The sequence below is a fragment of the Talaromyces amestolkiae genome (genome assembly GCF_001896365.1).
Source record: "Talaromyces amestolkiae strain CIB chromosome Unknown scaffold23.1, whole genome shotgun sequence".
Classification (NCBI taxonomy): domain Eukaryota; kingdom Fungi; phylum Ascomycota; class Eurotiomycetes; order Eurotiales; family Trichocomaceae; genus Talaromyces; species Talaromyces amestolkiae.
This window is the reverse complement of record NW_024468059.1, coordinates 507,913-535,207: the sequence shown is the minus strand read 5'-3', so window position 1 is coordinate 535,207 and position 27,295 is coordinate 507,913. Positions and strand designations below refer to the sequence as shown.

Genomic DNA, 27,295 nt, shown 5'->3' with positions numbered 1-27,295 from the left:
CATGATTTTGAGGTTTTCGATTGTTGTTTATTCAAAAAATGTTGGACCAACGTACTTCCACGTGGATATACAGCGCGTATTCTGCAACGCTCGAACGAACGCTCCGTAACGCTTTATCCACATGTTTCAGATGCTGGGAATAGCATCAACTATTTACGGAATACGCTCTCTTTGTGAAATGCCCTCTTTTTGTTCGTACAGTCATGGTTGGAAGCTTCCTGCACAGAGATCACTATGGGCTATCTTCCGTTAGTTAGTTCTAGAAATCAATCATCAAATCAACTATATTATTATTCCAGGTTCAACATTTGTAGGCTAGTTGGATCAGCCTTGCACCAATCCCAGCTTCGCGTTCTGGGACCGTGCTAAACCAACAAAGACCTTGTTCAAATGTTGAATTTCCGGTGGGAAGGGTAAGAAAGACCAGAAGAATGGATTGCCATCTTTCCTTGTGTCAAAATGTCCAGGTACACAAACGAACTCAAACAGCTCTTCTTTATCTATTCCTTGGCTTTGCTATATCCGGCCCATGTTTGCATTTCTTTGGGCTTTGATGTTCCTTTCGATTCAAACAAGAGATTTTTCAAAAGCTGTAAAGAAAGGATGTTGATCTTTGAACCACAATATCTCCTAAGTGAACTCAGCTTATGGCAAGATCAACTCAAAAGATTCTATCATGACAAGATATCCTCTCTCTATCTTTCTCTTTATAAACGTGGCATTGGTACATCCTGGCAGTTTTCCCATTTGATTTCGTAACTGTTTGCACTGCGTTGCTTACTCCTCAATTACTGACGTCTTCTTCCACATTGATATCTACATTCCTTAGGAGACGAGACACCAACATTCGAAACCATGGACAGAGAAACGACAATGGCCAGCTCGGGCAGACCTGAAACGGCATGGAGGGCCAACAAGAGGGCCAACAATGGGCAATTTCTCGCTGAGATCGACTCAAAACCTAAGTCCGAGGCAGGGGGACAAGTGAGTTTGGCATGTTCTTTTATATTTTCTTGAATTTTGAAGAAAGAATGAAAAGCTAACAGCCTATAAACGAATGAACACTACGATGCCATCTACTACAAGAAGGATGCCATCTCCCGCAAGAGAGGTAGAGTCAAAGTCGACGTCGAGCAATACTTTCGTAACGAAATCACAAAAACACCAACAAGTGAGGTCTGGAAAATGGAGAACAAAAAGCGGCGGATCGGGAACGACCAGGGTTTATCGTTGATGGAGAAACTTGATAAACAACTGGAAAAGATGCCCATCATTGAGAAGAAACTGGCGGAGCAGTTCAAGCAACTGGCGGAGCATAAGGAATTGGCTGAGACTCGGAACAGGCCGCACTGGCAAGTTCGCGTTGCTGAGCTAGAGAGACTCATAACAACACCCAATGCTGAAACCCGCTTTAATCGAAATGCGATTGTCCATGGTGCAGACGTTTTCAACGACTATGAAGCCCTGAAGAATATAGATCGGTCCAATAACCTTGCCCAATTCAACGCCGCATCGCAAGGATTTTTCAAGGCCTATGGGTTCCAGTGGGACTCTCTTAGTTACGACAAGCTTCGTAAAGCACCGAAACAGCTGATTGATATATTAAATATGAGAGGGAATGTGACTTTTCTTAGGTGGTTCTCGGGACATAAAAGAAAGGGAGGTCAGATACAATGGAGGTCTGACGAAGCTAGGCGTAAATGGGAAGAATCCATCAAGGCAAATGGAGTACCATATCCAGAGGATGCAGTGAGGACTGACTACGAGAAAGTCCAGAAGCCCTACAATAGCGTGAGAAACCACGAAATGCGCCGATAGCAACCTCTTTCCTTTTTTTTGTCTAGGTTTTTTTTTTGCCATGTCTTTTTTTTGTGTCTTTATGGATGATAGAGTGTCTGAACTAGCAGTTTGAGATGGATTTTATATTGGAGTTAAATACAACTAACTGTAGCCATGCACGATAGCGTCGCAGCTTCGAGCATGAGATTTTCCGATGATCGGTAGTTCTAGGATATATAAAGCTCTTCAATGCCCTTGCTATGTTTAGATCTTTCTTTTCTAACTTCTCTTTATACTTGGGATACTGCCATTGAAATGGGCAACCCAGTTGAACTGTACCTACGCAGGATCCAAGAACTAGACCAACTACTTCTAATAATAATTAAAAAACTTCTGTAGAGACATTTGCATATTAAGGACGGCTGAGCAGCGCGTCCTTCAATGGAAACTTGCGTCTTAAACCACTACGTCTTTTTTCTATAAAAATCAAAAGAATTTGTCAGGTACCTGGAGTCTATCCTCTAAGCATCATTCTAATGATTTTGCTATTTGGCTTGCATTTTAAACCTAGTAGTAATCTTTTCTACCTATTTTCAAAATAGACTTAGATTATTTTATTTCTCGTAAAAGTTGATAGCGAAGCTGTACTTAAGTACTTCTAAATAATATAAAGGCTCTTCTATACTAATCATATAATATAATTAAGATATATTTAATACTATAAAATAAAAATTATAAAATAAACTAAATGTGAGGAGGGGTTTGCTAGGCTAGATGCAAAGGATAGAGAAGCAACATTAGGTGCGCTAATTCAAAGTTTAGGTCTAGTTCTCAACATGTCTACACGAGATGGTGAGTGGCGTCCAGCTGTTAGTGACATATATTGCTTCCGACTGTTAGGTCGTTTACCTTCTTAGCGTGACCAAGCATGGGCCATCGCTCCTATCCTTGTACTGGACTAGGCGTCTAGCTTGTGCCATTCATTTCGGCCCTTTCAGCCTACCCCACGATTCTCAAACGTTTGAAAGATAATGGTGCAAGATTGATTGACAGTGGTTGTTTTCTCGGCAGCGATTTGCGGCGTCTCGCATTTGATGGTGCGCCCACAGAGAATCTGTACGGAGCCGACATTGTCAGTCACTGGGAGGTGGGATTTGTGCTTTACCGAGACGAGGATAAGTTTAAAACGCATTTCATCGAAGCCGACATGCTCTCAATCAACAAAGATGATGATGCTGGCAGTGGTGAAGCCACATCTTTGCAAGCCCTCCGGGATACAGCAGAAATCGTCTCGATTTCAGCGGTGCTTCACCAAGGGGACTGGGACGACCAAGTAAAATTTGCGAAAAAGGTGGCTGCTTTAACGAAGGGACCGGATTCTTTGGTAGTTGGTCATCAGATTGGCAATGTAGAAGCCAAGCAGATATGGGATAAAGCGCTGCAATTACATCATTGGAGATATACGCCAGAGTCTTTTGCGAAATTGTGGGATCAGGTTGGCGCAGAAACGGATACCGCGTGGAAGACGAAGGGTAAGTTGTTGTCTTTCGAGAAAATGGGCTGGGATCCTGAGGATAACAGGTGGATGGAGCCTGGAGATAAGGTGCACAATTTCGTTGTTACTCGATTGAAGTAGATGTTTCTTAGCATCGGCATTTTTTAGAGTCAATGATCACTGATTTTAATATTTGCTTATCCAAGAACAAATCGTTCCCACAGTCTCGAACATTTCACGGTTATCATCAAAAGAAGCCCGGATATCTTTGGATATCACGACATTGTTTGGTCGTTTGTTGATTTCCTAAAGCGGAAGTGAGGGTTCCGTGCGCTGGAACATAGACATCAACGGTGAACTCTGCTGTCCGGAGTCATGCAAATATTGTCATTTCGGCGATTTCGGTGAAGCATCGGATTTGGCACCTATTACACGCGTTGTATTCAAATGCAAACAGTTTTGGATCGATCATTTAAATCTAATGTGACACGAAGAAAGCCATCAATGCGTAGATTCATTATCATCAATTACAATAACATGTTTTCTTCCCTTAGACTGCGCAGCGTCTTTATATGCTTCGACACCCCTCTCAATGGGGACCAACGTCAATCCATCTTCAGCTGGCGGCTCCAATCCATCTTCATCGAACATATGGGCCAAACGTTTCATCCGCTCCGCCATTTCAGCTGGTTGATGTGGTATTGAATTAACACCGCAAATGGTATGATTTTTACGGTATAAATCCGTTAAACTGAGATCGTACTTTGGCGCCTGTCCCGTCGGTCCGGCTAAAACACAGTATCTCCCCCTTAAGGCTAAAACCTTCATAGCTCTGCTCATCAGCGTTGCGGATCCGATTGTGTCGATTATTACGTCAGCTTTGCCGTTTTCAAAGAATTTGCTGATCTCATGCAGATTGGGATCGCTGATGATATTGATATCAGCGACATCATCCCGACGTGCCGTTGTGACTACGCTGCAACCCCAGCAGCGGGCGATGTGTGCCGCCGCAGTACCGACAGCGCCTGTTCCGCCTAGAATCAGCACTCGGTCTGCGCGTTGCGTATGTGTAGCTTCAAGAGCTAATAGTGCCGTTGTGTATGGAACCCCGACAACAGCAGCCTGCGCCATGCTCAAGCTCCGAGGTTTCGGCATCACCGCATCCTCCGGGACGAGAACATACTCAGCAGCTGTGCCGTCGCATGTGAATGAAAGAGCATTGCCAGAAGTTCCAAAGACAGCAGTTCCGGGTGGTAAAGCCGGGTTTTGGGATTCATGTACGACACCGGCAAAGTCTCGACCGGGGATTCTGGGTTGAAACTCGCCGAATACGTTCATCAAAGCATTTGCGACATCGCTGGGGTTGACGCCGCTGGCACTGACTTTGACGAGGATTGTCGACGGTGTGAGGGCAGGGATGGGACGCTCTGTTAGAGCGAGCTGGTTTGTTGTTGATTTAGACTCTGGGTCCTGCGATGGGGAAGACCACAGAGCTCTCATGGTGGTTTATGCGGTTTCATCAAATTGAATTTTGTGAAGTTCAAAGATGAAAATGTTCCTTGCATTTCTGCAAGACTTGCTTATTCGATTAAGTCGGTGAAAAACGTCAATGCTTATTTAYCCCCGCCAGTCCTTTGCGGTCATTATTCGCCCGCCGGGAGAGCCAATTGATGATTGTCTAAACACAGCCACAATGGAGTCATACCAGAGAGGTAAAGCATTTGCGACCTAGATTTTAGCTGCCTCATATCCGCATACGAGCGAATGATCTTGCAGATAGAAGCTTTAGTCAGGGTTATTTCGACCATTGGCCAGGCTTTTACTTGAATCCAGTAAACAGTGCGGGTATCAAACGAGTTGAGATTTGAGCCCTGATCTCTTATTTGAAGTCGGACCGCAATCATAGTTGGTAGTTTTAGTCTTCTATGCAATAAATCGGTTAAATATGACGTTTTTGATCTTACGTAACCTAAATCCCGTAAGCAGTGCGACGTATAGATAAGGTAGAGTCGCCCATTAGGCGTATCTATAACTTGATCTTGGAGTCGAAAGTCTCTATGTATATCGAGTATACTATTATTGGTAATCATACGTGCAACAGATTAGTCAAATACGACGTTGACCAGCCCGGCCAACTACCTAGCGCTATAAACCAGGGCTATTTCAGCCTAGCTGTCACTGTCATGATCTGATTAGTTAGTACGTGCATGTATTCGCACATTTGATGACATCGACCCATCGTAAAGGGCAACTGGTATTATGGGTTAATGAGTGACAAACTACGATCTCACGCGGCTGAAAATTTTCGATCGCATGTGATGGCTGCCACCAAGCAAAGGTGAAGCGCCCAGGAGCTTCTGCCAGCGATTTGAAATTGGAATTTCATGAACATTGAATTGCTCGAGCGGCCACACAATTTGTAACCAAATGCTACTCACAGCGGAATAGCTCGAAGTTGAACTTCATAGAGTCTTGGGCCATGAGGCAGCTACATTACCCAGCATTGTCGAAGGATGTGAATGACGGCGGGCACTCTTTTCTCGATGATGATAACATCGGCATCATGTCTGCCGGTCACACGCGGGAGATGACTGGCTTTGACCTTTGAACTCGAAACATTGTCGATTCATCATACATGGACGATACTTTTTCCCTGAAAAGACAGCTCATAATCGCTCTTCAACACTCAACAAGATAAGACTCTCTCCCGGCTCGTTCTCTGCATCTCAACGACACAACAAAAATTGGGGCTGCCGTAAGAGAATGACAACAATTCATGCATGATTTTCCACTGAAGATGGGCTAAACGAAGTTGAGAGAGAATGATGTGTGAGAAACCACCCTCAACAACCCAATCCGGCTAGCGCACTTTCTTATCTTGTTGGGTCTCCGATTCCGCTCTCCGCATTCCCAAAAAAATTAAGAGTCATACCCAACCAACACCTTCACACAACCCACCAAAAGATAGAGAAGAACGGTCAATTGCATCAAACAGTACAATGGCTCAAAAGGCAGTTGCCGAGAATATGTTGTGGGGAGGACGATTCACCGGTATTCATATTCAGCCACCTTAATTGTGAAGAATACTAACGTCAACAGAGGGCCTCGACCCGTTGATGGTCCAATACAACGAATCCCTCCCCTACGACCGCATCTTCTGGAAACAAGACATCCTGGGCTCCCTGGCCTTTGCACGCGCCAACACCCGCGGCGGCATCCTTACATCTAACGAATTCTCCGAAATCGAGCGCGGCTTCAAACAGATCGCCGAAGAATGGAGCAATAACAGCTTCGTCGTCAAGGCCAACGACGAGGATATCCACACCGCGAACGAGCGTCGATTGGGCGAGATCATCGGCAAAGATATTGCCGGAAAATTGCACACGGGCCGATCGCGCAATGAGCAGATTGCGACTGACATGCGGTTGTGGTTGAGAGATGAGTTGCGGAAATTGGATTCATTCTTGAGCGATTTGATCAAAGTCTCTGTGGCACGCGCGGAGCAGGATATTGAGTATTTGATGCCGGGGTATACGCATTTGCAAAAGGCGCAGCCGGTGCGGTGGTCGCATTGGGTGTTGTCGCATGCTGTTGCATTTGCGTCGGAGCTGGGTCGTTTGCGTGAGGTGATCAAGCGGGTTAACAAGTCGCCATTGGGGACTGGTGCGCTTGCCGGTAACCCGTTCCAGATTGATCGGGAAGGTATGGCGAAAGAGCTAGGGTTTGATGGTATTACGATCAACTCGATGAACACGGTGGCCGACCGAGACTTTGCCATGGAAACAATGCAGTGGGGAAGCTCGTTTATGCTCAAGATTTCCCGCTGGGCGGAGGATTTGATTATTTACAGCAGTTTGGAGTTTGGCTTCGTCCGCCTTGCCGACGCTTATTCTACGGGCTCCTCGCTTATGCCGCAAAAGAAGAACGCAGATAGTCTCGAGCTGCTTCGTGGTAAGGCCGGACGAGCATTTGGCCATGTCGCGGGTCTCATGATGACCATCAAGGGACTGCCGACTACGTACAACAAGGACTTGCAAGAGAGTGTTGAGCCACTTCTTGACCACATCAAGACTGTCGGCGACAGCATCCAGATCGCCACTGGTGTTCTTTCCACTCTGACCGTCATCCCGGAGAAGATGCACGCTGCGTTGGCACCGGAAATGTTGGCCACCGAATTCGCCGATTACCTCGTTCGCAAGGGCGTGCCGTTCAGAGAGGGCCACCACATTTCAGGACGTGTCGTCGCCTTGGCCGAAAAGAACAATGTCCCCATGGACACTCTTACGCTTGAGCAGCTGCAAGGAATCGACAGTCGCTTCGGATCGGATGTGCAGGAATGTCTGGACTACGAGCGTGCCGTTGAGTTGAAGGATGCGATTGGCGGTACGAGCAAGCGCGCTGTCCGCGAGCAGATTGTTGCTTTGAAAGCAATTATTCAGGGTGATGCTTAACTTTGTCGTGACAGGATATGGTCGTTGTACTACTGTTTTGGGATACTACTCGAGGATAAAATGTTAGATGTTGGGTCAATGAAGCATTCTTCTAGTTCGTTGTGATTGATGACTAAGTGCTGTAGACTATTGATGCAGTCAGTTCAAGGCTGGATCGAGCAGGTCATACAAATAGAAATGTCGATGAGTGTCACCTTAGTCAGGATCAGGATATAAGACCGCACCTTCAAAGAATTGAGATGTACGAATATAATGCACAAACCATGAAACAGTCACATCGATAGTAAGCACGCAAATCCCTAGAATCCTGTATCGATTGATGTAATCGCCTAATCCGGTAACATGTCTGGTTTCTAACCAGTGTGTACGATTGCAAAGTACGTAGTAAGTGCTACCTCACAGCCCAAGCACAATGCGTACCTAGAGATCACCAGCAACTTCGACTTCAAAATCATCTCTCATTTCCAAAAAAAATTTAAATAATTACCTGGATGTTGATCCGACGCTTAGCAGAACACAGCACGAGGAACTATAAGCCTCAGCCCCAACCAGAAAGCTAAATATTTGAGTAGATGAACATCACACTCCATGTCGTTCCTGGACTACTTCGAGGATGATCATGTAATCCGATGATGTTATCCAACGGTCCAATATTTCCCACCATCAAAGCTTTTCAAGGTTTTCTTTCCTGTACATAGTGAACTGCGCATCGATCATCAATCTATTTTTGCATCCCCCGTATTCCAGACCTATGTAAACTTTCAGATGAATGAAGTCCGCTCTATTCCCGACCTACCTCAACACACTCAAAGTCTAGACTCTCTTTCAGCAGACTGAGCAAAGGTTCATCCTATTTACCCGATCGGGAAATATTGACCAATTTTTGCGATCGTTTCACGATCTGGAGGTAGCCTCGTCAGCCAATCAGCGGGGTTAGATCGACGGCTATTTGTTTATTGGATCCCGGTCGGTGTTTGAATAGTAGGAAGGGGCCACTGAGCGGGAGGGTAATATAGTTTAGGGCAATCGAGGAAGGGGAAAGTCGGGGTAGGAATACTTGCAGAGAGGACGTGGGGATCGGATTGAGTTGATGAATGTTGCTAAATGGAAAGATGGACTCAGCTTCGAAGGGGTACGAAGTAAGACTCGGCCCAAGGGATACGATGAGCCGTGCCGGATGCTCGGCGGCTGACTTTTTTTTCCCACGTAGTAGTTAGACCAAGAGTGGTTACACACTGTCGATCAGTTTTTGTATTTATTTATTTTTTCTTGTTAATCGCTGGGCAGATAATGCAAGGTGATCACGTTGCGATAAGACGAGTATTGGACTGACAGGACAAGTTGACGTCATGTGTCGTGAGGAACCTAAGACTGAGCACTATGATGAGTCTTGCTTTTTATGGCCGAGTTCGAGGCCATACTACATATGCAGCAGCCTACACGAGCATAGTATGACACAGCTCCAGTTCAGCTATCACATGCAAAATCCGCATCAGAGTCTCGATGAACCTAACGATACTCACCGAGAATATACCGAGACTACGTACCCAGACTATGTACCTAAGCGCCTGAACGATCCAAAATTAGAAGGCCCAATATTCAGCCACAGCCCAGACCGGACCCTGCATGATGTTCAGCCACATCACCGATTTAGCGCGTGTCCAGTTTTCGGTGTCGTAGCTAGTGTGGCTAGTGCAGAAAGCAAAGTCCTGTCTACGTACTCCGTACTATGCATGCAAGACGTGCGGCATTAGTACGGCGGAAACTCGGTGAAATCAATGATCTGCATACAGACCAAGAACAGAGACATCGTGCTCTACTACGTAGTAGTAGGCAAGGGAGATGTCTGACACGTGCACATCAATGAGCGGTCAAGCCACATTTTAGCCTCTCACCAGCCACATATGCGATCGTGATCACGGTAGCTAGACTGTTTTGGGGCTAGTCAGGACGCGGTGGGTCCGGCAGAGCTCGGTATGCCCGATCGCTTTGTGGGGTGATTGGCTACGGACATGTCCGTTCAGGTACTATGCAGAAAGAACATAGAAAATGACTGTTTATCAGTTTATTCAAGTTTTTGGTATCTGATATCATTAGTTTATGTAGTATACCTTACGTAGTATGTAGGTTCTCGGGGAAAATATCCCGATTCTGCCGACAGCAACATCACCAAACAAATATGCCGTTTGCTGCTTGTGAAACCTTCCAATCGTAGACGAGGTTAGCAAACGAGAAACGGCGCTATGTACATGCGATATGTCAGCTCTCACATCTGCCAGTACCTTCCTACATGGTACATCACAAGAAGGTACATATGCCCGTTTTATATGTATCACCTCGATACGACTAGCTGCAGATGCATTTGCATTGCACAACGACAAACGGTCTGTAAGACTGTCACTATCGACGGGTCATGTGTCACTCGTACATACTTGCGTAGCTACCTTCCTAAATCGATTAATAAATCGTTTCGTGTCTGCATACATATGTGTCTGCATATGCGTCTGGCGGGAATAGGCAGGAAATAATAATTCCTAAGTTCGTTTATCGTTTAGAGAGTGCATTCTTGAAGTAGAAGGAGAAACAGTCTTGTGTTACGGTATGATGTATGGATCGGCGGCGATGGTCTGGCAGCAGTAGTAGTATGAGCAGGACGAGTATAGGAGAGTCTAGACAATATCGTCTTCATCGTACCGTCCCGACCCCGTTGAATACTCTTCTCATATTATTTTACGAGATAATTGTAATCCAATATTAAATAATTCAGTAGATTGTAATCTCCAAGTCAACTAATTTGTACATGATATTCTTCCGAGCCTAGCCACTAAATGAATGTCCGCCGAGAACGCCATGCTGTAAACTCCACCCAATATATACCCGTAGACAAAAGAAATGCTCAAAGAGAAAGTATGTATGCACCGTTCAGACGCAAGAGATGAGATGCTTGAATATATGCGCCAAAAAAGAAAGAATAATTGAATAGAGAGTAATAAATCGCTCAGTTCGAGCGTTTCAACAACTGCCTCAGCCGACGTCGAATCTTTGACCGTTTTCGATTATCGAGACACAACCAGCCGTGCGGACTTGACGTTGTCGTCGATAAAGCATCGCCATTATCCTCCGAGCCGATTGAGGACGACGAAAAAGTGGTTATGAAGCTGGTTGGACTGCTAGGATGTTCGTCGTTGTCGTCGTTGTTATTATTGTTGGTCTCCTCAGGCTCTTCGTAGTTGCAGTGCTGGCATTGCATGTAGGGTAGCATGGCGACGTGCGGGTATGTCTGCGACAGGACGAGGTCGATATCTGACATTTGCGACGGGCGGCGGGAAGTGAGTGCGGGGTTCTATGTCTGTTAGTACAAGTCCGTTAGCACAAGAGAGGCAAGAGACTAACCCATAACTCGTAGTTGGTTTTATATGTCATTGTGTTGGTGCTGAATGTGTTTGTATTCGTTCGTTTGTATGTGTTTGGGTGATGGTGTTTGAGCAGACTTCGACGATGGACACGACTTTATACTTAACTTGCTATGAGTCGTAACAGATGGAGACGGAATCTTGAATTTAATATATATTCACCGTACACGACCAGAGCCCTCGTACATTAGTCCCAGATACGTCGGCTACGTTGTATGTATTTACCCCATCCGATCTAGATTTGCATCAGGGCTAAGATTATGTACATAGTAATATTAGTACGTAGGAGGATCATCCTGGCCTAGTGGGAGGGGCCCGATTGCCGTGACAGTTCGCTTCCTCAGCCTTCCTGGTTTGTCAACCCGCCCAGGAGCAAAAACCCGATCTGCCAAGTGAGTACTACCCATCTCCTTCAAGCCTCAAAGTCGAAGGATCATGGATCTTGTTCCTGGATCCTTTTGTGTCTGTCTGATTGGGCGATGGCCACGCACGTCCGAGCACCGCGCCAGTCCTGTTCCGGATGACGATGACTTCTTCTAGAGTGCGCTAGTCGAATGACTTTCCAATCTATTGAAATTGCTGCATAGAATGGCCGTCTTCCAACCTGATCAGATCCGCATGACCTCATTTGCTAAGCCAGATAAGAAGATAGATTTGGAATTGGAGTTTGTGCTTGTTCCTACATCGTTCTCTTGTTTAGTGCGGTCGCATCGTACGATAAACGACAGTAGATCGAACATGGTAACACTAACCGATCATCAAGGCACGGAATACAAGGTAAAATCATGACCCATGATCTAGGCATGACAATCAGGCCACGACCACAGATACCAACTTGGAAATTGGGTATTGGACGCGACAAACGAGTTTCGATAGCAATTACGCTAATTTTTTCAGCCGTAAGCCAAGGGTTGACGAACGGATGACCACTCCGTGTGTCAGCCAACCGAACCGCGATGCCCCGTGCGCGCTGAAGGGGAGAGAACTTGAGAAGACTTGAGTCTGAGCGGTGACTCTACTGGCAGGCGAAGATTGATCCCTGTAAGCACAACCAGAGCCTTGGGCCTGAACCTGAACTCTACTACATCGTATAGCGGGATCACTCGCAGGGATGTCCCCGGCTTGACTGCCGCAAACAAGATTCGAGTCAGTGCTGTAGAACGTGTCCTTGTGATGACAGTGATACGTATTGCTACAAATTAACATTATTATACGACTAGGTAGTACGTTTTACGTCAGGGATGTTATCAGTTTGTGTAAGCGAGCCTGCATGCACCCCAACAAACTGGGAGACATACCGCTGCCTACATAACAAGGTGTATTATGTTAATTTTCGTGACCTATAATTTGATCTTCAAACTAATAGAACAAATTCATACTTAATATGGCAGCCTTGTCCAGAAGCCCACGCAGGAATAGTCACAACACCACGATGACCACACATCGAGATTGTCATAATACGTCGACTAAGGATAGGGATAAATTACAAATAGAAGATAGCTCCATCTGACTCCAATCTACGTAGTAAGTAAATTAGCAGCGATCTCAAAGGGGTCAACTTAGTCAAAAGGCGATCCTCGGCCACGCCGGAGCAACAGACTTCCAGCCAATAGGACTCTGCGGCTTGGTGCTCCGCACCGCCATATATGTGGCGCGGATCTGTGGCTCGTGCATCCATCATCTGTGGCTTGACTCAATAGTTTGTCTTTTGGTTTTTTGGCTTCAACCTTTTTACTACGTATGTTAGTAGCCTCCTCTGCGATAGTCTCTCGATAGCTTGAGTTCTCGCGCTTGTCTCCGCCCAATCCTTGCCAAGCGTCGCCAATCCTGCCTCATCATTCGCCTGCAGCTTTCCTCCACGTTACCCCCCTGCTGTCGACCATCATGTTTGAGGTTAGCCCGGAGCATTACGATCCTGGAGTTTTTGCTTTGCGACTAACTACTGTAAGAAGTGGACATGGAGCATCACATCATCCTGCAATGGCTTCCAGCCGACCGTTTTTGGAACTGCGCGCCCAAATTTACTTGTCTTTTCAGTTTCTGGATTTAGTCCCACTTGTCTGTCTGTCTTAGTGAAGCGCATATAAGGACCACGCTTCGACCCCCTCAATAACGATGTTGCTGAACGACAGACTCGAATTAATTTTAGATTGTCTATTTCTTTCTCGTGACTGGTTCATGCTTCACTTTGTCGCTTTTCACTTATAGAGGTTTGACCATAGCGCTGTGCAGCTATAGGTTATTGAAGCGCATGTATGTCAACTTACGACTACAACGACAAGACACAAGTTGGACTGAGGGTACGACTTTGGCGTGGCTTGAGAACAATCGTCCACAGACGTGCCTCAGAACCCAGCCGCCGTTCGCATAGGTATATCCTCCGCCAGCTCGTTTTTGTATCGTGCTAACGATACTACTAGACGCAAAGAGAACGGCCATCCATCCACCGAAATGCAGGCTACCTCTATAACGACCACATCTACAATCCAAATGCCCGGCACAACTCTACTCGCTGACGACGGCAAACTCAATCCCTCCGAATGGTTCCCCATCTATCAGAGCTGTATAGACCACTTCGTGAACGTGGCACAGCATCGGCCCATCGCGCAATCACTCGCGGCACATGTCAACATTCTCCTCCCCTGTCAGCGAGGCGCCGTTCCCAATTCGGCCGAGTCATCTCAAACCCCTCGCCATGAATCACAACCGACAGTATACTCACTCACCCCCTACATCCGCCGCCTCGTCGCCACAGCCACCGACACACCAACAATAATGCAAGAACTCTTCGGCGCAAACTGGGTCCAGGGACTCAGCACAATCCTTGCCCAGGAGCGAATTAATTACCTCTTCGCCGCAAAGAGTGGCGGATGGCTACAAACAAAAGCGCAATACGACATCCTACCAAACGAAACGATTCCGTTCCTGAGGCCGCTGCGTGACCCGCGGGAAGAAGAGTTGAGGGCGGCGGAGGCGCGATGGAGTGAATGGTTGGCTATGGAGGATTGGATGGTGGGACCGCGCAGTCCGTTTGAGGAGGATTCGTCGGGGAATTAGTTATTTCCCGTTCTCTCTTACTCCATGCTCTTTTTTTGTTTTTTTCTTTTGTCGAATGACAAACAATTCATTCGTGCTGTAACTAGCGCGATGGATATGACTCATGTGGTGTACTGGAGTTTGTATTTGTTGTTTCATTCGGTCCTTTGAAAAGTCTCTCTCCGCACTCCGTCCGACTAGATGTTATTAGTCTCTCGCTATTTTTATCCTGTCACTTGAACCTGAAACAATGCTAACTACGAGATACATTAGTTGAAGTTGATAAGCACGTCCATATCTACATACTATATAGTCTTATGATAATTTCAGTCGCGCCGATATACATTCCCTTGTATTACTTTGGAAACAAGGCTAAAGGCCTCCGAATCAGGCAAGTTGTATGCCCAAATAGGCAATTAGCTTCGCGAGATCTTAGTCCAGTCTTCGGCGAAAGGGATGCATTAGCAGCCCTGGCGAGGCTAATTGCGTAGTCCGAATACTAATATAGGCGCGATATGCATACAGCGAATCATCAATCAGGAGAATCATCACAAGGTTTACTTTTGGTGTGCATAGAGTATGGCTAGGATCTTCTCATGGTCCAGAACTTCCCGATCTCTATCAAACTACACTGTATTGAGAAGGTACATCATATCTGGGCTAGTACTAATAGAATTTGGAATCTTTGAGGTGATCTTCTGGGTGGATCTTCATCTGACATCTTGTCAAAGTGGTATTCATTGTGGGTCGTCCCGTGTGGCACCCCTGAGCCCTAATTTTACATACTACGAGTAGAGCGTACGTATTTGCCCCGCTGTCCCTGGCCTGACCTGGCCTGGCCTGGTCGCCCCCTAATAAGACGTGGTGTTATGATTCGATTTTGGGTCGATTTGTGGCCTATCTTCATTCTTGGAAGAATTGATAATAGGTCAAGGATAATTTAGTATTGAGATTATCGAGGGATTCATATGAGGCTATACCGAGGTACTCCGGGGTGTGGTGCTTTCCGACCATATTTCGAACATTCGACTGTCCAAATGTTCTCCTTTCTAAGAGCACGTATACGCAAGTATGATGTCGTATGTAGTTTGATTCTCAATTCGACGTTACAACATCAGTACGGATATATTCTTTTCCATAAATCACATACCACACAAATATACATAAGTACTTCTAGGTAGCAAGAGGTACCTCGTATAACGGACCTAAGACCCAACAACCTGGAACCCGACCAGAGCGAGGGTCTAATCTGAGCGACCATCATAGCTCTCGTGCCTTCAAAGCCACCAATAAACAGCTAACACAGACTAATACGTAGTACAGCGTATTCGCGATATCTACCCAGATTCGTAGGGCCTCCTGACCAAACCGCCGGGTCAGCGTAGCGCCATTTACTCTGAAAACTTACTCCATAATTTATACGAAGCTTCACGAATAAATTGCCCATTCAGGTCCTAGCCGAAAATCAATTGTAGATAACCCAGCCGAATTAAAAAAAAGGGGGGGCTGAATGTATCACGCACGACAGAATCCGAGTTTTGACAGCTGTCACTTGAACTCTCTTTTCTTATTTTGACAGGGACTCTAGCTCCGTGCGGCTGGATGTGCCCCCCAACCTCTGGACTAGGAATAAAAAAAACAAGGATAACATCATCAACTAGCATCTGTCGCGCCACATTTGTTAAATCTAACTCGTTTTGGATAATTGGGGAGTGTGTCATTGGGTTCCGGTGACTCGGGAATAGATGATCATGTATTGTGCCCAGGTGGCCTAGGCATTTTGACTTTACCAGCAGTGTGGTAACGCACCTCGTGGAAAGAAATTGATTACGTTTTTAGCGCGACGCGTAAGTTGGGAAGGGCTCGAGACACACCCCTGGTTAGGTCTCTAGGCTATATGATACTTCGATATATATGCCCCGAATGGGCAGTACGTATGAAGTGATAGTTACATGGGGTTTGTTGCCATGGAGATAACATCCATCCAAAAAGGCCCAAAGTCTCCGAAGAAGGCTGGCTGATTTCTATGATACTAAGAGCGAGCTGAAGGGTTCCACTACATACGACCGAGTTCCAAGTTTCAATTTCAGCGGGAATGGGATGCCCAAGTATGGATTCATGAGTCAGGCAGAAGTGGGAAAGCGGCCTGAATGGGGTTTGAACGCATGCTTAGTAGAGATACTTGGAGCAGATAATTCTGTGAGTAGTATATCTGATTGTAGTAAGTCTATACTTGATGATTGATGGCACGAGACCCAAGGATCTGGGTCGATATCTGCGCAGGTCGAATATGATGCAATATGTACTGTCTAACTACAAACAGTAATTAGGGCCATTTATAGTCTTTTTTAGGTTGTTATTGTTGTCTTATTGACCACTGCAATTTCTTCAATAATTTCTTAAACCCCAGATATATCTACGTGGCAGAAGTAATACAGTCTTGATGAAGTAAGACTAAATACTCACCACTCAACATACCGCTCCATCACAAGCGGACCAACCTCCCCTGTTCTCCCATCCTCCCAAGCGTTCAAGCACCCCGCTCCATCATAATCTTCAAGACTTGCTAGAAACTGTGCGCCTGGCTACTTCAAAATCTCACCATTTTTATCCATTTTTCTTGCCAAGAGTAATTCCCGCGTCTTGTCTGGTATCCCAGGACCCTGTCATGGAGTCCAAAACTTGGGTTATCAAATTCAGCAACCCAGAACCCACCGCCGTTCCAAAACGATGCTCGTGGAAGCGATGGTCTTCCTGTTGACGACTAACATGCTCAAAGCGATAATATATCGAACAATAGCAACTCTAGAGAACACAGTGAGAAGTACGGGGTCGAGTCAGAAATGATATCTCCTGCTGTTGTCGAATCCCTGAAGACATTTGATATCAACGAATACTTGATCTTCTCTAAGTCAATGACTGAGATTGAAGGGCCCATTCGACGAGACATTCTCAACGAATATCTATCTATAACATTGATCAATTGAGGATCACCTACTCGAGAAGCGAAATTTTCTTTATGAACTCTGTGAAATGCTCATTAACAACATTGAGACCGACCGTGTCCTACTTAACCTCAAATGGGTGGCCGCCGTTATGATTACCAATGCCTTGGAACGTCATTACAGCGATGAATCTTCGAGGAAAGTGAGAATTAGCTGGGAGCTGAATAACTATGGTCATTTTATAGGGACTAGAGAAACTCCTCGGTCGGAACGTGCAAAGGATGGCGCTCTCTTTGCCAGACAATGATACACATACTCGTGGTACAGACGAGGAATTCGGGCAAACCAGGAAATGCCTACAATAGCCAACAAAATCACAGCCGCTACGATTGGGCTCCGATTCTCGTCGAATGGTATCCTTTCTGGTTCTCGGGGATCATCTCAACCAGAACCGCCTCACGAAAAAGAATTTGTTATCATAGACTCCCAACCAAAAGCAACTTCCTTTTTAAAGGGGCGGAGTTAATAGGACCAATCTGAAGTATGAAAACCATCGGCATTTTCAAACAGAAACAGGGGAAATGAGACTAAGTGAAGGCGAAAGCATGGAGATGACAATTAGTCTCTATTCAGAAGCAGTCAACTCTACTGTTCTGAATAAAACTTTGCACAAAATTGGACATACAATCAATTTTGCTCTAAGTTCAACGACACCAACTACAGATAGAGTGTACCCCGTCTTCATTGCTGAGATTTGAGATGGAAGGTAAACGTGCGAAGAACATTGACTCTAGAACTCTGACCTTGGGGTTTTATCGCTGGAATCCTTATTTATTAAGCCCGATAGCGGTCCGTGGTATTAACGAACAGGCCAGAAACAGAGAAAATATGCTTTCAAGATTGCTATGTCAAACGAGCAATTGATGAAKGATTCTTATAATGCAATATGATGCTATAGGCTCACTTTTTATATCGATGTCTTTGCTGGATTCTGGTAGTGTGAATAGCCATGACCTCGATTTATATCTTTTTTCGTGATGGTGTAGATCGGGGAATCGGTTGACAATTGCTTCGACTTGGTGCTGAGGCCGGTATAATGGCAAGAAGGTGCTGGTTTTTCTATCTTGAAGTAATTTCTTCCGAATCATACTGGCTTAAGATCAGTGGCAAGGGCATGCTCAGCTAAATAGTTGTCTAGGATGAAAAATATTCCACAGCTAAGCGGTGCTTACAAGAGCCCTGCTTTGAGTATCGTGTACAATTGTCCTTCATGCCTTTCCCATTGCCACTAAACACCAAAATTGCACATCAACCTCTCCTATGTAACAAAGGAGGTCGGTCAATTGTGCTATTAGTTCTTCAAGCAACTTTAGAAGAAGAAAAATCGACAGTCGAGGTAGACATAAAGGTACGTGGAGGACATGCTGCTTATATAGTAGCCCATCTCTTCATATCAACCATAATCGCCATGTGCATCTTATCGGCATAAATTTTACGCTACCAATATATATAGCACTAGGTAAGAGTCATATATTCATCAAGACAGAATTCAGGCTTGCGACAAATACAGCGCCGTCAAGGATTGAAAGAAGACCGATGCTCGGAAGGCTCTTCCAAATATTTCATTAGGGAATGAATACCGTATACACTGCTGGTGGTTGCAAAAATCTTAACAAAGTAGAGGTAACTCAGCTCGGTGCTCACGCTCTGCAGTACAAGATTGTATAACTGGCTGATCCCATCTGCTTCAACTTCTGATATGTGGTCCAAGTCGTTATGAAGTTGTTACTATTCGGTCGCGACTTCTGTACGTATGTAAACATCCTCTCTATTACCGGTGGTCTAGGTGTCAACTAAGAGGATTACTCCACCTTTTTGTTGACTGACAAAAACAGGAAATCTTTTAATTGGCCACTTGCCTTTTATTTCCTCTATGGCTGCTGCACGGCCAGAAATAAGGCTGTCACATCATTGTTGCTCATCGTACCTTTGGAGGGCTACTAAACTTCACACTGATGCATGCAGGCGTTGCAAGATATCCCATGCAGGGCGCAGCTTAGGCAAGGCTGATTTCCTTGTGTTTCTACTGTAGGGGAATTACAGCCTCGTCGAGTAGCCAACATACCAATCACACCGGCTGACAGGGGCTCAGGGCTGGTATCAGAGTCCTATGATGCTCCTTCCGCTGCTCCGGAGTTGGTATATTGTGAAGAGAAAGCTCTTCCACGTACTGACACTATCTTAAAGTAGATATATGCCGCGTAACCGATGTCATTTGGAGTACTGCTTTTTCCGTGCTAGTAGTGAAAATATGCAAACTTATATGTGTTGGTGTGGTGTGACTACAGGTAAAGTGAGCTGGCGGTGGGGTAAGACAAGGCCTGGCCCTACCGGTTTACTCCGTTGCCAGTGTGACAACCACAGATGTTCCCGAACAATATAAGTTCATCTCCGCAGAGGATCCGAGCCTCGGCGTAAGAAATCCTGCAATAGTCTTGTATTGTAACAGTTTTACATTAAATGTTACGGGACGCATTGTGTCTGAGACGGAGTTCTGAGAGCATTGATCATTCGCTGCTTGAGATGATGCTGGGTCTTCCTCAAAAAATCAATCTGAAATCCGACTGGGAGCTTGTCTGGAGGTCAAAGCATATCATCTGATGATTGCAACATTATGGTCTCATTTCTGTGCGTCTTATGTGCCTTGTACAGAGCCATCTTTTTAAAGGCCGAACAAGACAGTAATTGGCCAAATTTATGACCGAAGGCAATAGATTGTAGTGGTGTGTGGCAGCTAAGCACTGGGCTGACGGGGCTATGTCTATCTGAACAGCCGAAATGCTTGCTTATTTACAGGTTGAAGTTGCCGTCGATTTCGATAAATTGACCATGCTGTTATATTTTTCGAGGTAGATGTGATGGAACCTGATGTAGAGGCTCTTCCGATGAGTACGACTGATATTCATTTTCCTCCTACTGCACACATATCGCCCTTCAATCATGATAACGGGTTGAGATACCGGAGGATAGCTACAGCAGAGAGTGACGAGCATTCAACTGAACGGCATGTTCATCATTCACGAAATAATTCTTGGAATGCGGTACAAAGCGGAAACACCTCGAGGACCGATCCGACAGCGGATTTTCACGACATTATTAGAAAAGGCGTAACGAATAGTGGTGCAAAGCATTGTATCTTCATATGTGGCTCTAGCGGAAGGTCATCCCCAATTGTCCCCGTCCCGGTGAAAAATCAAAATAATGATGCCACATGGAAACAAATACGAGAGCATTTTTACAAGACTACGGGTCTATGGAAAAGATGTATCCCCTTCTATGGGGTCACCAAAGTAAGCGAAGCTAAAGTGAGTGTCGGATCAAGTTTCCTCTAGAAATTTTTAATCTTATGTATAAATAGTTTCGATTTGAAGGGAATCACGCTGGCAAATACTTTGCCAACGTTCAAATACCGTGCGAAGCTGAAATCGACAACATGTTCAAAAAGTTACAGCACAACATAGAAAACAACAACTTGAGGGTTGAAGCTCTTAAAGACTGGGAAAACATAGATATATGTATTCCCTGCGGAGTAGACCCTATGACTGGAAGCTATCAACATGAAAATAGCGATTGTCCAACGCACTGGCTGGATAATGCGGAGTGTCCTTACCTAATTTCAGACGAACTAAACGATCGATACCAACGATTATGCTCCCGGTCTTTACTTACATCCTGTTTTCACAACCCGGATCTTGCAACCGATCAGCAAACATTCAAAGGGTTTGTAATGGAAGATGATCTCATATACTACTACACGTAAGAACTGGTGTCCCCAATACCGTCTACATATATTTATACAAAGCTAAGTATAAACAGAACGATTAAGTCCAGCTCACAATACAAGACCCGTATCGGAGGAACAGAGTTTCTTGCTATACATATCCAGGAAGGGTTTTTGTTTTCTTTTGAACCATATCCACTACTTTTTACAATTTTTGCAATCATGGCTATACTTATATGGGGATTATTTACTATGGATTGGAAATCCACCTCTCAGATGGTGCTTACAGTAATCACCACAGTGATCTCAAATATGAGAACAGGTCAACTGGGAAAAGGGTAACTTGAGCTTTCTTTTGGGTTGATAATTTAAGCGACAGGATGGTGAAAAAGGACTCTACTCTTTTCTTACTACTCGTACAGCCAGCAGGCTGTATATGAGATCTCTTCTATCTTACTTACGTCAAGACTTCCAAACACTACGTTCGACGATTGTAAATTAGTTTATTCAGGTTACTCTACCAACTACAATTGAAGGAACCTTTGTGTCATTAATATTCTTCGCCATCTAGGCTTAGCATAATGACCAGCCACATAGATATTCAGAGAAGGGCTTCGCATCCGACTAGTACAATCGAATAGGGCTTGCCTTCCGTGTCTAATAGACAACACCCCAAAAGGACTCGTTAAGTGCGAGTAATGTCGAAAACGATTCTCTGATTTCCATACAAAAAACATCGTTTGGTATCCCTCATGGTATAGCATTTTGTAATTACAGTGCAATGGAAATCTCAATGAAATTACTATGCATTATAAGGATCTTGGGCAAAGCCCTATAATGCAACTCGCTATGCTAAAATGGGTAGAGAGATCTAAATGTAGCACCTATTTAGTTCCAGCTGGGAGAGTAAAATTGTTAAGTTTTATGATTACTCAATCTCTTTGTGCTTGCGTAGTTCGTCCATTCCTTTCTGCGAGATAGATAGTCTGTCTGCAATGTCTCTAGTGGCTGACATACGTATAGTACATGCATAGCAGCCATGTCTGGTGAGGGGAAGAGCGGGGCTACGGCATATACTTATCTGAAAATGGTCCTCTTCTCAAGAAAAGGTGCTACTAAACACTTGTTCATTGATTTTATCAATTCTTCACTTCCAGCAGAATAGTCTACAAGCAGCCCTTCATCATTTGAACATGGCATCCGGATTTCACACTTCATACCTGATTATTGGCGCTGGAGTCTTTGGTGCTTCCACTGCTTTACAACTCGCTAAGCAGTATCTACCGCCAGCTACAGAAGAGCCCATCAGAATTACTCTTGTCGACAGACCCGTCGTTCCTGACCATAAGTCTGCGTCCCAAGATCAGTCTAGAATCATTCGAGCTGACTATGCTGAACCGCTTTACACCCGACTTGCCCTTGAGGCCAAGCATCTGTGGAGGTCAGATCCGTTGTACAAGGAGTTTTATCACGAAACCGGTTTAATCTGGGCTGATATGAACAAAACCTGTTTTACGAAAGACGTGATCACTAATTATCGGCACCTTGGAATAGTCAAGAACGATAAGGACGCAAAATACCGCCTTGTACCCCCAAGCGAGATTCGTCGCCTTCAAAATGGAGTTTTCTCACGTGCAGAGCTAGGAAATATTGACGAATTACTTCTGAAAGAAAGTAGTGGGTGGGTTGAGGCAAACAAGACTTTAAAAAAAGTCATTGATGCAGCCGTTCACACCGGAGTAGTCAAGCGTATTGAAGCAGAAATCACCAGATTGATTTTTGATGATGATGGGAATGTGTGTACTGGTGCTCGGACTGCAGATGGCCGGATCATCACAGCAGATTCGATCATCTTGGCGACTGGAGCGGAGACGGCAAAGCTGCTCGTAAAGAGTGCTCCAGCTATTCCAGAGCTACATGTAGGCAGTCGTCTATCGGCAGCTGGACTCATCACAGGGATCTTGAGACTCAGTGAAAATGAAGCGAGCCAGTTACGATCTGCTCCTGCTTTTCTCATCGCTGGAGGTAAATCTCAAGGTGAGATGACCATATCTCCAGACCGATCAACATTACCTTGCATAATGGAAAACGAGAGAGACATGAACTAAAACGGAAAGGCAAAAGGGAAAGAAATGAAACTAACGGAGCTTGCCATAAAGGAGCAATTATTCCGCCCAACACAGAGAATGAATTGAAAATCACATGTGATATCAGTTTTACAAACACTGTCGAAATATCAAGTCAAGTCTACGTTTCGATGCCTCCAGAGGATCACATGTCAACTTACTCGACTCTGTCGGCCGAAATGAATCACGCGCTCGCCACTGTTAGAGAGAGTATTCTTGGTGATCAAATAAAGAACCATCATTTTGAGGACTGTCGGATTTGCTGGTAAGTATACACTTGGTGTAGTCCCATATCTCACCTATCGGGTGCAAATCACCTAAATGTTTTTCTTTTCCGTTTTCATTGATTCTATTCTTTCTAGGGATGCTATTACGCCTGATCAAGATTTCATTATCAGCGCTCACCCTTGCTGCAGAAACCTTTTCATGGCGACCAGAGGTTCTTTTCATGCTTGGAAATTCTTGCCTATACTGGGGAAGTATGTAGTGCAGATGCTTGATGACAAATTAGATCCAGCTCTCGCCCAACGCTGGTCTTGGAATCGAGAGTCTCCTGCCGCGGCCGCAAACGAGAGAATGATGCCAATGCGAGAGCTGAGAGATTTGGCCAGTAATCAGGTATTTGACAGTTGACTTTCACAACGCTGGGATCTGGAAGTGGAAGTGTTTGGCAAGTCCTTGGTTAAACCTTTCAGAAACCATGGTAAGACCGAAAAATAAAAGTTCTTCTAGGAGTCGTCGCTGCAACAAGGTAAACTGATCAAAAACAATTTTGATATGTACGGAGCGAACCGAGAAAGAGGGGGAACCGATATGGGAAGGATTAGCCGAGTGCCACGTCAGTAGTTCCAGGATCGCAAAGGAAATTCCTGGCCAGGCTGGAATTAAAGCGGCAACAGAGCGGAACGCAAATCAAGAAGCAAAAATACATGAAAACAAAAACATACAACAGCTGGGATTCACCCAACTACTAACCAGCCGGCGTGTGGCTTAAGTACGGCTGAGCGGACGGGAAGCCCTGTTCTCCACACCCTATGGTCGTATGTGCTAGACAGAGCAAAGCAATGGCTTATATTCGCAAAGAAGGAGGATATCTAGGTTATTGGTCTCCAAGGGCAATGCAATTCTTCGAATGAGGGACATCAAAGCCTCTCCCGGAGTTCGAAAGCTGCATCTCGGACAATAAATTTTTATTAAGTATCTATTAGTCTCAGTCTGGGTTTTTAAAGTATAAAGTATCCTCTAATCTTCTGAAATACAAAGGACTACACGTCTAAGTATCACAGGGTATATTTTTGAGTTATTCAATGGTTTATTGTCTGATCAATGACTAGAATGCTTCATGATGACCTGAAAACAACCCTCTAGACGATCTAGCTACCCTTGAAAATGTTTGATTGGAGATCTGCGCAGCATGAAATTTGAATAATCACTCGAAATATTCGCATTGGCTGAGGAGAATGCCAGTATGGAGACCTGGTCCAGCGCAGCTTCACATACAGACACAGAGATGCATCATGACGTTGATTTTGTTTCCAGAACATTCTACTCTACCGGAGTCCTTGCCCTCTGCATCCAAGCATTCAGGATGGATCAACGACTGAACCACAAAGGCGCGTTGTCCGCTATAAATAGACTAGGAGAGCCTCAGAAGCCGACACGGTGAAAGTCGCCTTCGCACTAGAGACAGTAGCCGTCTCAACAGTCTGTGTACCTTGAATGACGCAGGTTCCATTCGCGAATGTCTGGCCAGCAACAGTCGGATTGCTACCCTGGTCAACTCGGGACGTGGCATACGGAGCCGTGAGACGCTTTGCAGTGACGGTCGACGCAGAGAGGCCCGAAAGAACGAACGTCTGCGACGAACGTGTTCCGGTGGTATAGTAGTCGGAGTTATACAGTAGGACCTTGACGGGTGATTCAGAGCTGTAAATCGCATATGCTGCATAAGCCGTAGTTTGGCTGTCTAGTGGTGCGATGTAGTCGGCGCCGGCTAGGGCCATGGTTGCGAAATAAGCACCGTAGTAGGGAGCGCCCATGTCGTATCTTCCCCACCAACAGTACTGACCTGTGATGAATGTCAGTAAAGTATTTTCAGCCTTGTCCGAGGCATGAGCACTCACAGTTTCCGATAGTGCCTTGATGGAAGTAGAGAGCCTTTAGTTTAGAAGTTGATAAGTGACAAGCCTCTCAATGTCATATTGCCGGGGAAACAGATTTTACCTGTGTGCCCAGAATCACGGTCTGCATAACGTAGTCCAAAATCCAAAGGGCTGCTCCAAATGTCGGGCTGATGCCGCCTCCACCTTGGGTTGCTAGAACACTCGTCAGCGAATATTTCTGCTCTTGACGAGGGGTCAGACCTACCAGAATTTGTTTCGCCGAAAATATGTGGTTTACCCAAATTGGCAGCTGCAGTAATCTCTGATGGGAATCCACTGATCTGAGACTTGATACTACTATGTCCCATAAGAGTGGCCAAGTTGGCCGTGCTGGCTGACTGGGGATAGTTGTGTGAGCAATATGTCTTGACGTAGTTGTTCGCAGTTCCTTCAACCGCAGTCAATCCGGCTATGCTCATGGGAGAAGTGCCAAAGAATACTCCGGCCGATATTCTATCTGTTACGGACAAATTCCCGCAGACTTCATCCTGCCATTGAACCTCGGAGGCATAGTCAGCTGCAGCAGTCCAAGATGCACCGCCAGCAATGGGATCACTGCTCGTGTAGACTGCTCTCGATAGTTGGGTTAGCATCTGACACCTTGGTACGACACAGAGAGGAGAATTCGGATCTTACAGTTTGGCTCATTGCCTAGCTCAATGGCATACAGTCTAGTCGCTTGGCTTTGAGCAAGCTCTGCTGCAGAAATAGTGTTGGAGATATTATTTAGACGACGGTTGAGACCAAGAATTATTTCTCCGCCGTAGCTTGCGGCCAGTGAAATGAACGATGGCCCATAAGTGAGGGAGGTCGGGGCATCGGTCGCGCTAGCAACGGTATAGCTGACTGCCTGGGTCAATGACGGGTCATACGTGGCACGGTCCCTAATAGCCATCAATATCAACGCAGGCTTGAGATACGGAGCATTTTTTGAGCTTACTGGGTTGTGCCTCCAATTCGAAGAGGCGGCCATGTTCCCGTCAAGTCTTTCAGGTTCTCAAGACAGGTGGTGGTTGCCGTAACATTGTCCATGTACGCCGGAAAGGTAAAGAATTCGAGCCTTCAATCGCAATTAATGGAGACTCCTAAGAAGTGATAATGGTGATACCTACGAGACACCGACAGGGGCTGCTGATAATTGTTTACTTGAATTGGATGGCGGCGACGATGGAACAGTAAATGTCAGCGTCGCAGCTGCCGCACCCCATAACAAAAGGGACGAGGCGAAGATAGATTGAGCCATCCTTGCTTTCTTCAGACTCATTCAAAGCGTGTATAAACAAGAAAATTCATGACGATTCAATTTTGGGTATAGAGGACGATTTTATAGACACGAGCGCAATAATGTTTCTCTAGTATGTATGAGTCTGGGGAATCTGCACCCCGCAAAACATTATCCAAGGCATACTATGAGATGTGCTGGAGTGCAGCTATGGAGGAAACTCCATGTGACGATCGAATGATCTTCGTATTGTCGGCAACTGAGACGCGTAAATTATCCTGGTAGGAATGATGGCAATGGTAAAGAAGAAAACAGTAAAGCTACGGCAATTGAAGGTGATTTGTAGCTAATTTTAATTAATAGATATTTGATATAATTATGGCGCTAACAAGATACAAGTATCACGTCCAAAGGATGCACTTCACTAAAGTTTGCAAGTGTGTAATTGATGAACTCAATTAGGAAAATTTCCGTCCGTTCGTGTTGATTTATGCCGAGGAATAATTGGAGTTGATTAGTAGCAATAAACCTCCACACGGATTAGCCTAGGGGATTGGTGGAAATTCGGGGTAAAGCAGGTCGAAGCATTTGCCGGGGTAAGTGAAGCTGTGGAACAGCATACGCAAACTACTTTATTATGCATAAGACTTGGTTGCAACGGGTATTGAAGCAAATGAACGGTCAAGGAAAACGCTACTTATAGTTTTGTACTCATTCAATAGAGTGGAACTGGCCTTTACTTAGTTTAACCTGTGGTGGTAGGACGTAAAGAAAGTTTCAAACCTCGGGGGTAGTACTTTAGGTCTTCATTCAACAGTTTGTCATGCACAAAAGCAGATTTCATTGGCGTTGTGAGAGGTTTAGAAGAATTTTGAGATACGTAAT

The 27,295-nt window shown here is 45.3% G+C and overlaps 7 protein-coding genes across 7 annotated transcripts; 4 read left to right on the top strand and 3 right to left on the bottom strand.

Annotated features, from left to right (window-relative positions):
- Nucleotides 1–855: 855 nt before the first annotated feature.
- BHQ10_009329 (uncharacterized protein) lies at nt 856–3,415 on the top strand (the record flags this gene model as incomplete). The annotated part of the gene is made up of 4 exons (XM_040882233.1): nt 856–984; nt 1,087–1,573; nt 2,602–2,631; nt 2,778–3,415. The coding sequence occupies 4 exons, from the start codon at nt 856–858 to the stop codon at nt 3,413–3,415; spliced, it is 1,284 nt and encodes a 427-aa protein (XP_040737831.1).
- Nucleotides 3,416–3,775: 360 nt separating this feature from the next.
- On the bottom strand, nt 3,776–4,774 carry BHQ10_009328 (uncharacterized protein; the record flags this gene model as incomplete). Its single annotated transcript, XM_040882232.1, has 1 exon — nt 3,776–4,774. One exon carries the CDS (start codon nt 4,772–4,774, stop codon nt 3,776–3,778), a length of 999 nt encoding a protein of 332 aa, XP_040737830.1.
- Nucleotides 4,775–6,273: 1,499 nt separating this feature from the next.
- BHQ10_009327 (uncharacterized protein) lies at nt 6,274–7,725 on the top strand (the record flags this gene model as incomplete). The annotated part of the gene is made up of 2 exons (XM_040882231.1): nt 6,274–6,325; nt 6,374–7,725. 2 exons carry the CDS (start codon nt 6,274–6,276, stop codon nt 7,723–7,725), a joined length of 1,404 nt encoding a protein of 467 aa, XP_040737829.1.
- Nucleotides 7,726–10,723: 2,998 nt separating this feature from the next.
- BHQ10_009326 (uncharacterized protein) lies at nt 10,724–11,148 on the bottom strand (the record flags this gene model as incomplete). The annotated part of the gene is made up of 2 exons (XM_040882230.1): nt 10,724–11,068; nt 11,119–11,148. The coding sequence occupies 2 exons, from the start codon at nt 11,146–11,148 to the stop codon at nt 10,724–10,726; spliced, it is 375 nt and encodes a 124-aa protein (XP_040737828.1).
- A 2,480-nt stretch (nt 11,149–13,628) lies between these two features.
- BHQ10_009325 (uncharacterized protein) lies at nt 13,629–14,195 on the top strand (the record flags this gene model as incomplete). Its single annotated transcript, XM_040882229.1, has 1 exon — nt 13,629–14,195. One exon carries the CDS (start codon nt 13,629–13,631, stop codon nt 14,193–14,195), a length of 567 nt encoding a protein of 188 aa, XP_040737827.1.
- Nucleotides 14,196–22,093: 7,898 nt separating this feature from the next.
- On the top strand, nt 22,094–23,008 carry BHQ10_009324 (uncharacterized protein; the record flags this gene model as incomplete). The annotated part of the gene is made up of 1 exon (XM_040882228.1): nt 22,094–23,008. The coding sequence occupies one exon, from the start codon at nt 22,094–22,096 to the stop codon at nt 23,006–23,008; it is 915 nt and encodes a 304-aa protein (XP_040737826.1).
- Nucleotides 23,009–24,651: 1,643 nt separating this feature from the next.
- On the bottom strand, nt 24,652–26,452 carry BHQ10_009323 (uncharacterized protein; the record flags this gene model as incomplete). Its single annotated transcript, XM_040882227.1, has 7 exons — nt 24,652–25,094; nt 25,150–25,183; nt 25,250–25,341; nt 25,394–25,756; nt 25,825–26,072; nt 26,129–26,248; nt 26,301–26,452. 7 exons carry the CDS (start codon nt 26,450–26,452, stop codon nt 24,652–24,654), a joined length of 1,452 nt encoding a protein of 483 aa, XP_040737825.1.
- Nucleotides 26,453–27,295: the final 843 nt, after the last annotated feature.